Source organism: Bombina bombina, chromosome 9, assembly GCF_027579735.1.
Source record: "Bombina bombina isolate aBomBom1 chromosome 9, aBomBom1.pri, whole genome shotgun sequence".
Lineage (NCBI taxonomy): Eukaryota > Metazoa > Chordata > Amphibia > Anura > Bombinatoridae > Bombina > Bombina bombina.
Window position 1 is genome coordinate 276,164,789 of NC_069507.1, and position 14,737 is coordinate 276,179,525.

At 40.5% G+C, this 14,737-nt stretch overlaps 1 protein-coding gene across 1 annotated transcript in view; it reads right to left on the reverse strand.

Annotated features, from left to right (window-relative positions):
- Positions 1–13,482, reverse strand: part of LOC128640585 (centrosome-associated protein CEP250-like) — a 220,112-nt gene extending 206,630 nt beyond the window's left edge. The window contains 2 exon segments of the mRNA XM_053693056.1: positions 10,912–11,056; positions 11,250–13,482. Coding sequence (XP_053549031.1) covers positions 10,912–11,056; positions 11,250–12,247 — 1,143 coding nt within the window. The 5' untranslated portion in view covers positions 12,248–13,482.
- Between the last annotated feature and the right edge of the window lie 1,255 nt (positions 13,483–14,737).

Here is a 14,737-nt window from a genome sequence, read left to right on the forward strand (position 1 = left end):
CAGAGAGCAGATGCCTAGGTGATAAGAAAAGCCAAATGTGTTTTGTGTTTAAGTTGTTATCTGCCTAAGTAAAGTAATGTGATCTGTCCAAGGGTGTGGGCCCTCCATCTAATGTACAACATTCTTTCAACCCCCCATCTGGGGGGTCAGACCTGCATAAATACTAGGCATAGCCTTTTAATAAATGTCATTCTGTTTTAAACCTGAAAACTGGCTGGGTTGTGAATTGCTGATTCCCTATGCAGGACATTGTTCCCTGGTGTTAACCCTTGGTATCCTGTTGGTACCGTTACACTCCCCTACCCACAACCCCCAGTCATTCGACCAAAGGAAAAGGAGAGGAAGGAAATAACACAAGGTGCAGAGGTGCCTGAGGTTTATATCAATAACCCTCTCTGAAAAAAAGGGAGGGCCGTGGACTAACCGTGTCAAGAAATTAGGGCTGCAACTAACGATTATTTTCATAATCGATTAATCGGCCGATTATTTTTTCGATTAATCAACTAATCGGATAAAAAGAGAATCAATAATAGTTTTCTGTTTTAAATAAAATTCACATAATGAGTGTTACAAATATAAACTTCAGACTAAAACTTTACATTAACACAACTGTTTCTTCAATTTTTAAGCAGCAGAGCACAGTTTTATAATTAAACAAAACAAAACCACAAACTGTTTGAAAAGAGGTAGAACTAGAAAGAGTTAGACTATCACTGTTAATCACATTCTGTTATTCACTCTTTCAGAAACTTTGCATTGAAATGCAAAAATCTCAACATGTCCACATGCTTCTGGCTAAGGCTGGTTCTCTGTTTGCAGCTATATTTCCTGCAGCAGAGAAAAGGCTGTTGAGGTGTATAAGTAGGGTTTTGCCAATTTCACCAAAGTGGGATATTTATCTTTGTTAGATCTTCACCAATGCTAAGGGTTTTCTACCTTGACAAGGGCCTCTCAAAGTAACCCTTGACTTCACTCTACCATAAAAATATTGTGAATATCTATATGCAATGGTAAATAACCAGCTATAAGGTTAGGGGAAATATCTAGTCCGCTCTAAAAATAACGGATATATACTTATAAAGGTTGAATCTGGTACATATCACAATTTATTAAAAATATAGAAAAACAATAAAAAACAAAATCAAAAGCGCTAAGGACTGTATATCAATAACAGGACAAAGCCTTACACATTTATTTATACAGTACATATAATCAGCAATAGCAAGCAATACGCTAATAATTGTGCAAACAGATAATAGTGCACATCAATTTAAATAACTCCCATCAATCTAAGGGCTAGGTGTAAACAACAAGCTTGGCACTATATCATGAAAAGCATAGTTCCAAATCACCTGATTTAATATAAACAATACAAATGATGACTATAATATCAGGGTTGCACATAAGCCAGAGGTAGTTGTAAACGTATACTGTCCTGAAAAAGTGAAAAGTAGACGTCTGTAAACGTCCTTTAGGCTAAGGACATAAAACACAATACCATGTGCAGGAGTTCATTGGAGTGAAGCAGCTGGTGTTGTGCACAGACCAACTAATTGCAAACCAACTAATCGATTAATCGATTATGAGATTCGTTGACAACTATTTTCATAATCGATTATTATCGATTATGACGATTAGTTGTTGCAGCTCTACAAGAAATAAATAAATTTATCAGGTAAGCATAAATTTTGTTTTCCTTCTAATGACATGGTGAGTCCACGGATCTTCATCAATTACTGTTGGGAATCAATACCCAAGCTAGAGGACACAGATGATACGGGAGGGACAAGACAGGTAATCTAAACAGAAGGCACTACTGCTTGAAAAACCTTTCTCCCAAAAGAAGCCCCAGCCGAGGCAACACCAAATTAAGAAAAGTTAGAAAAAACTTTTCCACAGAGGTCTCATTTTTGAAGGCCCGAAAAATACATAGCCCCAGCGGAGATGCTGAAATATCCTCAGGAGGCTGCTGTCCTGCAGGCTTATAAGCCCTACGAATAATACTTTGCAACCAGAGAAGAAAGTGGAAGGAATTTTACAGTAATTATGTTTAGAAAAACAAAACAATGTAGAAGACTGACAAAAAGTCCTAATAGTGTAGATAAAATGATTTGGCCCGCACAACATCTAGGATGTGTAACAGCCGATCTACATGAAGAGAAGGATAGGACAGAGAAAGGGAACCCAATCTCCTTTCTGTCCAAAAGGACCCAAGAAGAAAACCAAACTTGGTACAGAGAACTACCTTATCTAACAGTAAATACGAGATAAGGAGAACCACACTGCCACGCTGAGAATCCAGAACTCTCTTAGCAGAAGAAGCAGAAAGAAACAAAAACTTTCCAAGAGATCTATGGACCGCATAATCCCATGTAGAATAAAAAACCTTAAGAACAACGATAAGGCTTCAAGGAGGAGCAACCTTCTTAACACAGGCCTGATACTGACCAGGAGCTGATAAGGATTGTACATCCGGCCCATTTGCCGGATGCTAGGGTAATAAGAGTACATAGCCACAGCTGGATTCAAACTCTCGACTTTCATCTTATAAAGCAGCAAAGTTCACCACTAAGCCAACGTAGGTCACCATCCGCCTAATGGAATTAGCCAGAATCTGACCTTGTGGCTACTAAGAGATAACTCATTAAAATGTGCTTCAGTGATTACTTAGCACAAAAGAATGAATGTATTGGGTACTTGGATGGCGGCCAATCACCCGCAAGGGTCTCAAAGCGCCGCTCATTTTATCGACCTCAGAAGGATAAAAGGTTGAGTAGACCTCGCCGGGGATGAACCTGCAACCCTTGGGTTGCTACAGAGCTCAGCCACAGTGCCTTAGCAAGCAGAACTAACTGTCCGGCTAAATTAAGATACAAACATTCAATCTCCAAGTCGTCATTCTCAGAGAATGAAAATTTTAGATGACCTCTCGAAACGACATCTCCACTAAATCCACCTACAGATCTTGCAATGCAACGCAGGAGCAACTAGAAAAATCAATACTCTCTCCCTCTTGAGCTGAACGAAGACTCATGGAAGGAGAATAACCCTAGAAAAAGTCCACCTGAAGTTCCAAAGAACTGCCAGAATATCTATCAGAAAGGCATGAAGATCTCTTGATCTCGACCAATTAGGGAACTTGGTGTTTTGACAAAACGCCATTAGAACCCATTCTGTTAAACCCTAATTAGTTGTGAACCAGACGAACACCTCCGGATGGAGGTACAGAAACAACGCTTCCCACATGTCCCCTCCAAAAAAGTGGATGGCCGATAGACAGACACTGTGAGCACCTGCCCACAGAAAAAATCTGAAACATTTCCTACATGACTAAGGAACTCAGAAAGATAATGATATAAGCCACAGAGGCTATAATGTCTTAAGGCGCTGCTCAGAATAGAACCCGCTAAACTGGGCTAGGACACTGAGGCCAAAAATTTAGATTATTGTAACTCTCTCACAATTCCCAAATGATGAAAGGGAGAGCAGTCTCACGGAACCAACGTCCCAGCGCCTTCAACGAGTCCCAGAGTACTCCCAGCCCAGCAGGCTGGAGTTAACAATCACAAATGCCCAGGAAGGTCTCTGAAATATGAGTGCTGAGACCAAGATTCCTGAAAAACCACCAAGGGAAGAGACTCTTGTTGAGTAGATCTATTTCCAGAGACATCCCAATAATCCCCATTCCTATGACTAACCATGCCAAGCTGCAGGCTCTCAAACGAAATACAAAAAGGGATGATGTCCATGGAGGCCCCATCATACCAATTGTCTCCATACACTGAACCGCAGCTGCCGAACAGTAGAATGAAGAGAAAAGGATTGGCTTTTCTGTCAGTAGGATGTGCATCGCTAGGAAAACAATTATAGTCCCTCTCTGTAGCTGAAATAAGGGACTTCTTTCCCAGCTCCACTCCACAAATGTGAGCAAGATAAAAGAAACATCTGAATGAGATTTTGCTTGAAGAAGAATGTCGCCTAACCAAAAGTTCAGTCAGGCAGGCCGCCACTGCAATCCCAGAACCATTGTTAGAAAACTCAGGAAGCTGGGGCAAAGCCATTGTTTAACCACAAACTGAAAAAGTTTGGTCAGAAGGAAAAATTCTAAGAACCACCCTTTAATGGGAGCCTGAGTGTACGCATCCCTTAGGTCTAAGGTCACTATAAACTGACCCTCTGCACCAAGGAAGAATGGAGCGAATTGTCTCCATCTTGAAGGACAGTACTCAAGAAACTGTTTAAACAATTCAGTTCTAAATTAGATCAAAAAGTTCCCTCTGTAACCACGAACAGAATGGAAAATAAACAATCCCTGTTCCCAAACTGGAACTGGACCATTACTCCCAGGAAGGAAGACCCTGAACACATTACAAGCATGCATCTCTTCTTATTGGACTACAGATAATCCTAAAAAGAAAAACCTGCCCCTGGGAGGAAGGGGTTGATTCCAAATCGAAACCCTGGAATACTATATCAACGGCCCATTTAGAGATCTAGGACCTATCGTATCCAGGCAATACAAAAACTGAGATAGATTGCCCCCCCCCCCCATAGTATCTGATCCTGGCTCGGGGTAAACCCTACCTGCTGAGTGAGATTTAGCTGAGGGTTTCTTTAACGAAAGACAACAAATTGGCCTTTACATGGAATAAGACCAGGCGTCGTACCAAAGGATGCTGCACAGGTCCATAAAGGTCTCTATCCTGAAGGAGCATCAATCTTTATCTGAATAATAGAGGCTCCTACAACTTTAAGTACTATGCTGATAATTAAAGGAGACAGTTTAATACAGACAGCAGATGGGGAAAAAAGGAATCCTTGACTTCTCCCATACCTGAGAAATTCTCCTAGCATAATCAAGAACAGGAGAAATCTTTACCAATGAAACCTAGTGTATATAAAAATTACTAGATTCTTGAGGAGTGACAACGACCAAAGAGTCGCAGTCTACCAAGAAGCCAACCCCTCCTAAATAACACTAAAGGGTGAACAGGCTTGACTCTGAATAAAACTACTTCAGCACCAGATGAAGGGATTATACTGTCCAAAACGGAGATTTAACCCTCAAAGTCTACCAACTATCCTTCTTATTAAACTATAAGAAAGGCAATATGTATAGCAGAAAGCGGAGCAGAAACCTTACTATCTGATTTATTAAAATTTCCTCTAATGATTTCTCATTAATATAGGGAAAAAACAGATAATGTCCCAGATACCAGAAGAAACCTTGGCAGCAATTCTGCAACAAATAACTCTTCCAGGAGAGCGAGAGGAACTGCAGGGCACTGCATGTAACATCATAAAAAAGGGACTTGGGACGTTTGAAGAGAAGCTGTGGCATTAACCTGAACAGCATCATCAAGGGAGACATGAGGCTAAAATAATTTTGAAAATGATACAGAGTTAAATCACTGCTCCTTGCACCATTTAACAAAGGGAAGAAGTTCGACTAACAAGTCATGTCTGACAATCGGAACTTCCATTGGGGGCGGAGCTGACAAACATGCTGTGCAGTTCCAAACGGGCTCATGAGATCAGGAGCTGTGAAATCTTGCCCAAGCGCTTTTCTTTACCAGTTGTGCCTGGCCTTGATCCGGGTCTGTTACGGGAGATGAGGCTGTGTTTAAGCCTGCGAATCGGAAGCTCTATTTGGCTGTGGAGCCTAGTGGTAAATACCACACTTGCCGCCGAAGAACGCCAGTGAAGTGGATTGCCAGGGCAGTAACAAGCTGCTAAGAAGCCAAGGGTTGTGAGAAGTATTCCCTGGATCCGTGACTGGTGCAGCCGCTTGTAGGTCGAGGCTGTCAGCCTGCGGAGGGATCCGTAGGCGGCGCCTCCTCCTCGTGATGGAGAGCATCACCCGACTACTGAAAAGGAATTACCAAATATACGAGGGCACTTCCCCTTTTTCTGTGCACCCCAAGGCGGGCTGGATGTTTTCAAGGAGCTGTTAACCTGATGCTTACCTGTTTGTGGCCCTAGTATTCTTATTTTGATTTGGGGTCATTTTTGTCTGGAGGAAAGCGCAAACGTGTACTTTGTAAGGCTCAATCCACCGTTGTTCCTTGCTTGAAATATTGTGGGGTCGTTAAGGAGCCTCCTGACCTTCAGCTGAACTTCGTAAGTATCTGCTCATTGGTTCTTACCTTACTGTGTTAGATGGAGTATATGTAACACTTACAGACGAGGCTATTTTCTTTTTAAAGAACCCAGATAGTTGTAGTTGCTGTTTATATGAGACTGTACAAGATCATCTCCATTGGGGATCTATAAGTAGAGTGTTTGAACTGCACCCTTGATAATTATCCCACTGAGTGGATCAGGGAACTATCTAATATCTGTTAGCTTGTGAAGAACTCCTGGAAAGTAGCAAGTTGTTATTCACTATTTGCTTGTGCTCTCTATTCTGAAGGTCTTCTTGATCTCCTTTTTTCCCCTATATTAAACCTAGAAAAAGGGGTTAAAATAAAAAAGGAACACACAACAGTATATAAGAAAAAATCTGGGAGAAGGAAAATGAAAATAAAAAGGGAAGATACAATTTAAAGAAATACTTGTCTTGCTTAATTAACCTTGCTTTGTCTCATGAGATCTAATTTATGTTAAAGTTAGGCTGTTATAAATAAACTGTCTCTGGTAAAGGGGTAGCAGGGGTAGGCTTTTTCTCACAAAATCTTTAGAGGAGCTGTGTTTATTATTACTTCCTGTGTGTGTCTTTAAAGGATCTTTTAGTATATAAAATAGGCTCTCATTGCACAGTTTATTTTTTATTAAAAAAAAAAAAAGAGAGAGAAAAGGGGGGGGGGAGGGAAAGATCCCTCACATATCACTTTAGAGATTCTTGTATATGAACCTTGTTTAGTATTAATTGGTAGACACATTATTGTTTGTTTTTTGAACCACTATTATATTGCAGTGTTTGTTTTCTTTGTTTTTTTGTTTTTTTTAGTACACGTAAAATTCATGGAAAGATTTATCACACAGGCGAAACAAAATTCTCCCATAATGCCGCCAAGAGTTAAGGACAGGAAGAACAAGAGTGTAGAACCATCTATAGATTCAGTTACTCCTTCTTTTGATTCACAAACCTTATTATCCCAGCTAGCAGATATGTCCACTCCACAATTTGATATTATCAAAAAAGAGCTTAACAGTATATCTTCAGATATTGTGTCTTTATCAAACGAGGTCAAGCAATTTGCATCAGGAATAAATGAGGCAGAAAATAGAATTTCAGATTTGGAAGATCTGGTTAATGCTCAGGACAATATAGTGCAAAGTCAAGAGGTCAAAATTACTAATTTACAAACGCGCCTGGAAGACCTGGAAGATCGCTCCAGGCGCAACAATATAAGAATTGTTGGTCTCCCAGAAACCTCTCATTATGAGGACCTTATGAAGGTTACATCTATATTACTTCCTCAAGCGCTAGGTTTTCCGGCGCATCAGCTCCCACTAGTAGTTGAAAGGGCGGATAGGACTGGCCCCAGGAAAGCTATTGGCAGTCCCCCAAACAAAAGTAGAATGTGTATTTTTAAATTACTGAGATTCCAAGATAAGGTAGAATTACTGAAGTTATACAGAAAAACTGAGGCATTTATATTTGATAAAAATAAACTCATTATTTCATGATTTTTCCTTTGAAACTTCCTCTAAGAGAAAGCAAATGATTCCGTAGTGTACAAAAAATTTTGAAAGCTTGGTTAATTTATCCTGCAAAGATTATAGTTGAAGATAATGGTACTAGACGTGTTTTAAACAACCCACAAGAAGCTCAATTTATTGGTACTAGATAGTATAATATGGAGAGCTATTCTCTGGTCAGGTGCAAAGTTTATTTGGTCGAGTTTTATTATTTGTATTTTTAAGTGACTGTAAGAATAGGTTTATGGAAACTGTTTGAAATGCTGTGTGTAAATAATTTGCATAGCAGGGTCCTCTCTGTCAAACAAAAAGGGTGGCTCCTTGTATATATAGTCAGAGTATTTTTTTATTTTTCTCCCCCTATCCTGCCCGCTCTGCTCTTTTTTCTTACATAGAATAAAATATCTTGTATCCATGAGAGTGTGATGGTTGAAATTACAGCTAAGATTATTATTCTTTCTTGGAATGTTGGGGGCATAACATCCCCCAGGAAGCGTAAACTTATTATTAAATATCTTGCAAAGTTTAATCCTGATGTGGTAATGCTGCAGGAAACACACCTTAAAGAGTCAGAACTCCCTAAACTGAGATGTAAATGGGTAGGGGAAATAGTCAAAAGGAGATCTGGGGTAGCGATTATTTTTCATAAAAATTTAAACTATAAGATTTGAAACAGATCCAGAAGGAAGGTATATTATCCTACAAGTTCAGCTTAAAGGGACACTAAACCCAATTTTTTTCTTTCGTGATTCAGATAGAGCATGCAATTTTAAGCAACTTTCTAATTTACTACTATTATCAAATTCTCTTCATTCTCTTGGTATCTTTATTTGAAATGCAAGAATGTAAGTTTAGATGCCGGACCATTTTTGGTGAACACACTGTGTTGTTCTTGCTGATTGGTGGATAAATTCACCCACAAATAAACAAGTGCTGTTCATGGTGCTGAACCAAAAAAATAGCTTAGATGCCTTCTTTTTCAAATAAAGAAAGCAAGAGAACGAAGAAAAATTGATAATAGGAGTAAATTAGAAACTTGCTTAAATTTGCATGCTCTATCTGAATCACAAAAGAAAAAATTTGGGTTCAGTGTCCCTTTAATGGTTGTAATTATACTCTATGCAATGTATATGGCCCGAATATTTTGTCCCCAGAATTTTGGGATAGTATTAAATGTAAACTATTCACGTTTATTTGGGGGAATTTAATATTGGTGGGGGGGTTAATATGTCTATCTGTCCCGAACTGGACAAAAAATGCTAGAGAATATCATAAAACTGGAAAATATTTTTAAAAATGCTGTCATGAATTAAGTCTGGTAGATATATGGAGGTTCAAAAATCCTGATGTGCGAAGTTTTACATGCGAGTCAAATGTCCATAAGACTTTTTCCAGAATAGATATATTGTTTATTTCTAAACCACTGGCCATTTGTAAATCAGAAGCCAGTATTAATGACATTTTTATATGGGATCATGCAATAATCTCAGTTACGTTTTTAGCTTCATCTACTTCTAAAAATCAAAACTCATACTGCCTAAGTATCCCTCACGATTTGTCCCACTAACCGCAGAGGGCCCTTTGACCCCTTCAGTGCCAGCCTTCTAGCCCCAGAAGAACAAAAGGCACTTACCTGCATTCTAGCCGTCCGGCAGTCAGATGACTCACAAAGTTTGAGAGGATGCCGCTCCTCACAGAGACCTGTGTAAAAAGAAAGAGTAAGTTTACTCAGGCTTTCTATACCAGGGCAGCAACATGTTAGGAAAACGCAGCAAAGCCCACTTTACAAGTTTCTAACTGCTTTAAAGCCACCACAGCCCTGCTGAAGAGACTAACGTGGAGTACGGCTAGACACAGATTGTGATGGAAGGCCAGAGCAATCTTGCCCAGAATACAAAATAAAAAAAATCTTGATAAAAATCTTAATCAGGACACCTAATTACTTCACCTCTTCCTTGTACTAGAGGCAGAGAGAATGACTGGGGTTTGTGGGTAGGGGAGTGATACTTAAAGGGACATTATACACTCATTTTTTCTTTGCATAAATGTTTTGTAGATGATCTATTTATATAGCCCATAAAGATTTTTTTTAAATTAATGTATAGTTTTGCTTATTTTTAAAGAACATTGCTCTGATTTTCAGACTCCTAACCAAGCCCCAAAGTTTTATGTGAATACCGTCAGCTACCTTCTCCAGCTTGCTCCTGTTTGTGTAAAGGGTCTTTTCATATGGAAAAGAAGGGGGGGGGGAGTGTCTTATTTGCCACTTGCAGTGGGCTTTCCAGCTACCTTTTCAACAGAGCTAAACTGAAAGCCTCTAAGTAAGTTTTTAAACCATTTTATATTGGATTTTTATATCAGTATCTGTGCATCTTATTCTTTATAGTAGTGTCTATTACATGCAGTTATATGAAAATCAGTGTATACTGTCCCTTTAAAGGGACATGAAACCAAATTTTTTTCTTTCGTGATTTAGAAAGAGCATGTCATTTTAAACATCTTTCTAATTTACTTCTATTACCTAATTTGCTTCATTCTCTTGATATCACTTGCTGAAAAGCATATCTAGATATGCCCAGTAGCTGCTGAATGGTTGCTGCACATAGAGGCCTTGTGTGATTGGCTCACACATGTGCATTGCTATTTCTTCAACAAAGGATATCTAAAGAATTTAGCAAATTAGATAATAGAAGTAAATTGGAAAGTTGTTTAAAATTGCATGCCCTATCTGAATCATGAAAGTTTAATTTTGACCACACTGTCCCTTTAACAGCTCTGCTGTGGTGCTCTTTGCCTCCTCCTGCTGGCCAGTAGTGATATTCCCAACAGTAATTGATGATGATCCGTGGACTCACCGTGTCAAGAAATAAATAAATTTATCAGGTAAGCATAAATTTTGTTTTTAACAGCGTTTCAGGGCAGTGACCAGATCAGGAGGTATGGGTATACCTGGGTCACAGCTGCTGTCTGCCGCTGACATTAAGATTTAAGGCTAGAAAATGAATGATGATCCGTGGACTCACTGTGTCATTAGAATGAAACACCTGTTACCTGTAAACATTTCTTGTCCACTGGCCCTCTGCAAGTAATCATAGCACAAATATTACAGAAGCTGTTTGTAAATCTGGCAAAAATCATAATGATCTAGTAATTCTGTCGGCAAAATTACAGGAACTGCAGTAGCATTTCATGGCTAGCTTACACATCTGTCATTAGACTTACCATGTCCCTACCATACATGACACAGTAACACTAATCCTCACCTACCTTGTGCAGAGCATTCTGCAGACTGCCAGCCTCCTCCCTAGCAATGTCCCTTTCAAGGTGACAACGCAGCAGCTCCTCCCGGCACACAACGAGCTCCTGCAACGTCGCAGAACGCTCATAATCCAGTCGCTCCAGTGACCGTTGGCTGGGGAGAGAACAGAAGACAGTGTAGGACAGGTGCACGCGGTACAGGCAGGACAGGCCTACGCGGTGACGGCAGGATTCTCTTAATGAGAATTAAGGGTAACTAACTAAAAAGGAGAATGACATTAAATATGACAGAAATTAGGTAAGTCCAGAAAGTCGTATCATGTGTAGGGGGCACAGTGACTCCTTACCTTTCCTGATGGTCTCTCAGCTCTCGCTGCTCTTGTAGCAGTCTGGTCTCCTCCTTCTCCCTCTCTTGTGACTCCAGACGTGACCTCAGAGACTCCACTTCCCTCTCATATGTGTCCACACGTAACCTCAGAGTCTCTGCCTCCTTCTCATATGTGTCCACGTGTGACCTCAGAGTCTCTACCTCCGTCTCATATGTGTACACACGTGACCTCAGAGACTCAGCCTCCAGCACAGATCCTTCTAATAACGATTTCATAAAACTTACTTCCTGTTCTGCATTTTCCCGGACAACTTCAGCTTCCTTATCAGATATCTCTACTTTTGATTTAATTAATTTTACTTCCTGCTCGGAGGCTACTAATTGGGACTGTATTGACTTTGCTTCCTGATCTGACATCTTTAGCTGTGACTTTAGTGAACTAACTTCCTGTTGTACTGTTGCATGTTGTGACTTTACTAACCTTACTTCCTGTTCTGATGAAGTTATTTGTGACCTTAGGGACCTCGTTTCCAGTTCATATGTCGCTTGTTGTGACAGCAGCAGCTTAATTTCCCGCTCGGTTCCTTCTATTTGTGACCTCAGCAGCCTTATTTCCTGGTCAGATGACTCCAGTAATGATTCCTTCATTTGCAGTTCCTGCTTAAGTGCAAGAGACTGTGACCTCAATGACTCCTCAATCTGTGGAGACATCTCAAAAGACAACGCAGCAGGTTCTGCCTCCAGCAGACTCTGAGGTTCTGTCCTTTCCTCTTTGGTCTGCACTGAACCCACTCTTGGCTCCCAGGTAACAAGCAGGTAGGATGGCGGCTCTGTGGCTGGTGTCACTGCAGTTTCTGGTCCATGTGGTCTCAGTGAGATGAGGGAGGAACAGGAGGTCTGGAGAAGACGAGTGAATCTTGACCAATCAGCCCGAACCTCAGATAAGTCCCTGAGAAAGGAAACGTCTAGAGTCAGTTTGTACCCATGCACGTCTCTTTCATGAGTCAGATAGGGCATGCAATTTTAAACAACCTTCTAATTTACTTTAATCATCAAATTTGCTTTGTTCTCTTGGTATACTTAGTTGAAAGCTAAACCTAGGTAGGCTCATTTGCTTATTTCTAAGCCTTTAAAGGTCGCCTCTTATCTTGGTGCATTTTGACTGGTTTTCACAGCTAGAGGGCATTAGTTTATGTGTGCCATATAGATAAGATTGTACTCACTCACATGGAGTTATTTATGAGTCAGCATTGATTGGCTAAATGCAAGTCTGTCAAAAGAACTGAGATAATGGGGTTACACTTGACTCAAATCTATCCTTCGTCCCCCATATCCAATCGCTTTCTATATCATGCCAAACCATCTACGCAATATTTCCAAGATTTGCCGTTTTCTGAGCGCTGACACCACAAAGCAAATAATCCACTCCCTTGTTATTTCCCGACTTGACTACTGCAATAACCTACTCGCCGGCCTTCCTAGTTCCCGCCTCTCTCCCCTTCAATCCATCTTAAATGCCTCGGCCAGCTGATCCACCTTTCCTGTTGCTCTGTATCTGCTGCACCTCTCTGCGAGTCCCTTCATTGGCTCCCCAGAATTAAATTCAAAATTCTCACCCTTACATACAAAGCTCTCACCAACGCCGCTCCCCTCTACCTTTCCTCTCTAATACACAAGTATACTCCAGCCCGCCCACTAAGATCCAACAATGACCTGCTCCTTGCTTCTGCGACTATCACCTCCTCTCATGCTACACTGCAGGACTTCTGTCGTGCAGCACCTACCCTCTGGAACACTCTCCCTCGTGCTGTCAGGCTTTGCCCTAATCTGTCTTCCTTTAAATGTTCCCTGAAGACTCAATAATAAATTAATTTCACTTACCTAACATTTTCCTCATCTAACTCTGTATGAACATATTTCTCAATCTTGCAGTCCTCACCTCCTGTTTTCTCAACCTCCTACCCTTCTAGATTGTAAATTCCCACGGGAATAGGGCCCTCAATCCCTCCTGTATATGTTTGTAAATTACAAGTCTTGTACTGTTTTATTTATATGAATTGTATCCATGGACAGCACTGCGGAATATGTTGGCGCTTCATAAATAAAGTATAATAATAATAAGGGGGCAGTCTGCAGAGGCTTAGATACAAGGTAATCACTGAAGTAAAAAGTGTACTAATATAACTGAGATAAGGGGCAGTCTGCAGAGGCTTAGATACAGGGTAATCACAGAGGTAAAAAGTATATTAATATAACTGAGATAAGGAGCAGTCTGCAGATGCTTAGATACAGGGTAATCACAGAAGTAAAAAGTGTACTAATATAACGGAGATAAGGAGCAGTCTGCAGAGGCTTAGATACAGGGTAATCACAGAGGTAAAAAGTATATTAATATAACTGAGATAAGGAGCAGTCTGCAGAGGCTTAGATACGAGGTAATCACAGAGGTAAAAAGTGTACTAATATAACTAAGATAAGGAGCAGTCTGCAGAGGCTTAGATACAAGGTAATCACAGAGGTAAAAAGTATATTAATATAACTGAGATAAGGAGCAGTCTGCAGAGGGTTAGATACAGGGTAATCACAGAGGTAAAAAGTGTATTAATATTACTGAGATAAGGGGAAGTCTGCAGAGGCTTAGATACAGGGTAATCACAGAGGTACAAAGTGTATCAATATAACTGAGATAAGGAGCAGTCTGCAGAGGCTTATATACAAGGTAATCACAGAGGTAAAAAGTATATTAATATAACTGAGATAAGGAGCAGTCTGCAGATGCTTAGATACAGGGTAATCACAGAAGTAAAAAGTATATTAATATAACTGACATAAGGGGCAGTCTGCAGAGGTTTAGATACAGGGTAATCACAGAGGTAAAAAGTAACAGAATTTATGTTTACCTGATAAATTACTTTCTCCAACGGTGTGTCCGGTCCACGGCGTCATCCTTACTTGTGGGATATTCTCTTCCCCAACAGGAAATGGCAAAGAGCCCAGCAAAGCTGGTCACATGATCCCTCCTAGGCTCCGCCTACCCCAGTCATTCGACCGACGTTAAGGAGGAATATTTGCATAGGAGAAACCATATGGTACCGTGGTGACTGTAGTTAAAGAAAATAAATTATCAGACCTGATTAAAAAACCAGGGCGGGCCGTGGACCGGACACACCGTTGGAGAAAGTAATTTATCAGGTAAACATAAATTCTGTTTTCTCCAACATAGGTGTGTCCGGTCCACGGCGTCATCCTTACTTGTGGGAACCAATACCAAAGCTTTAGGACACGGATGAAGGGAGGGAGCAAATCAGGTCACCTAAATGGAAGGCACCACGGCTTGCAAAACCTTTCTCCCAAAAATAGCCTCAGAAGAAGCAAAAGTATCAAACTTGTAAAATTTGGTAAAAGTGTGCAGTGAAGACCAAGTCGCTGCCCTACATATCTGATCAACAGAAGCCTCGTTCTTGAAGGCCCATGTGGAAGCCACAGCCCTAGTGGAATGAGCTGTGA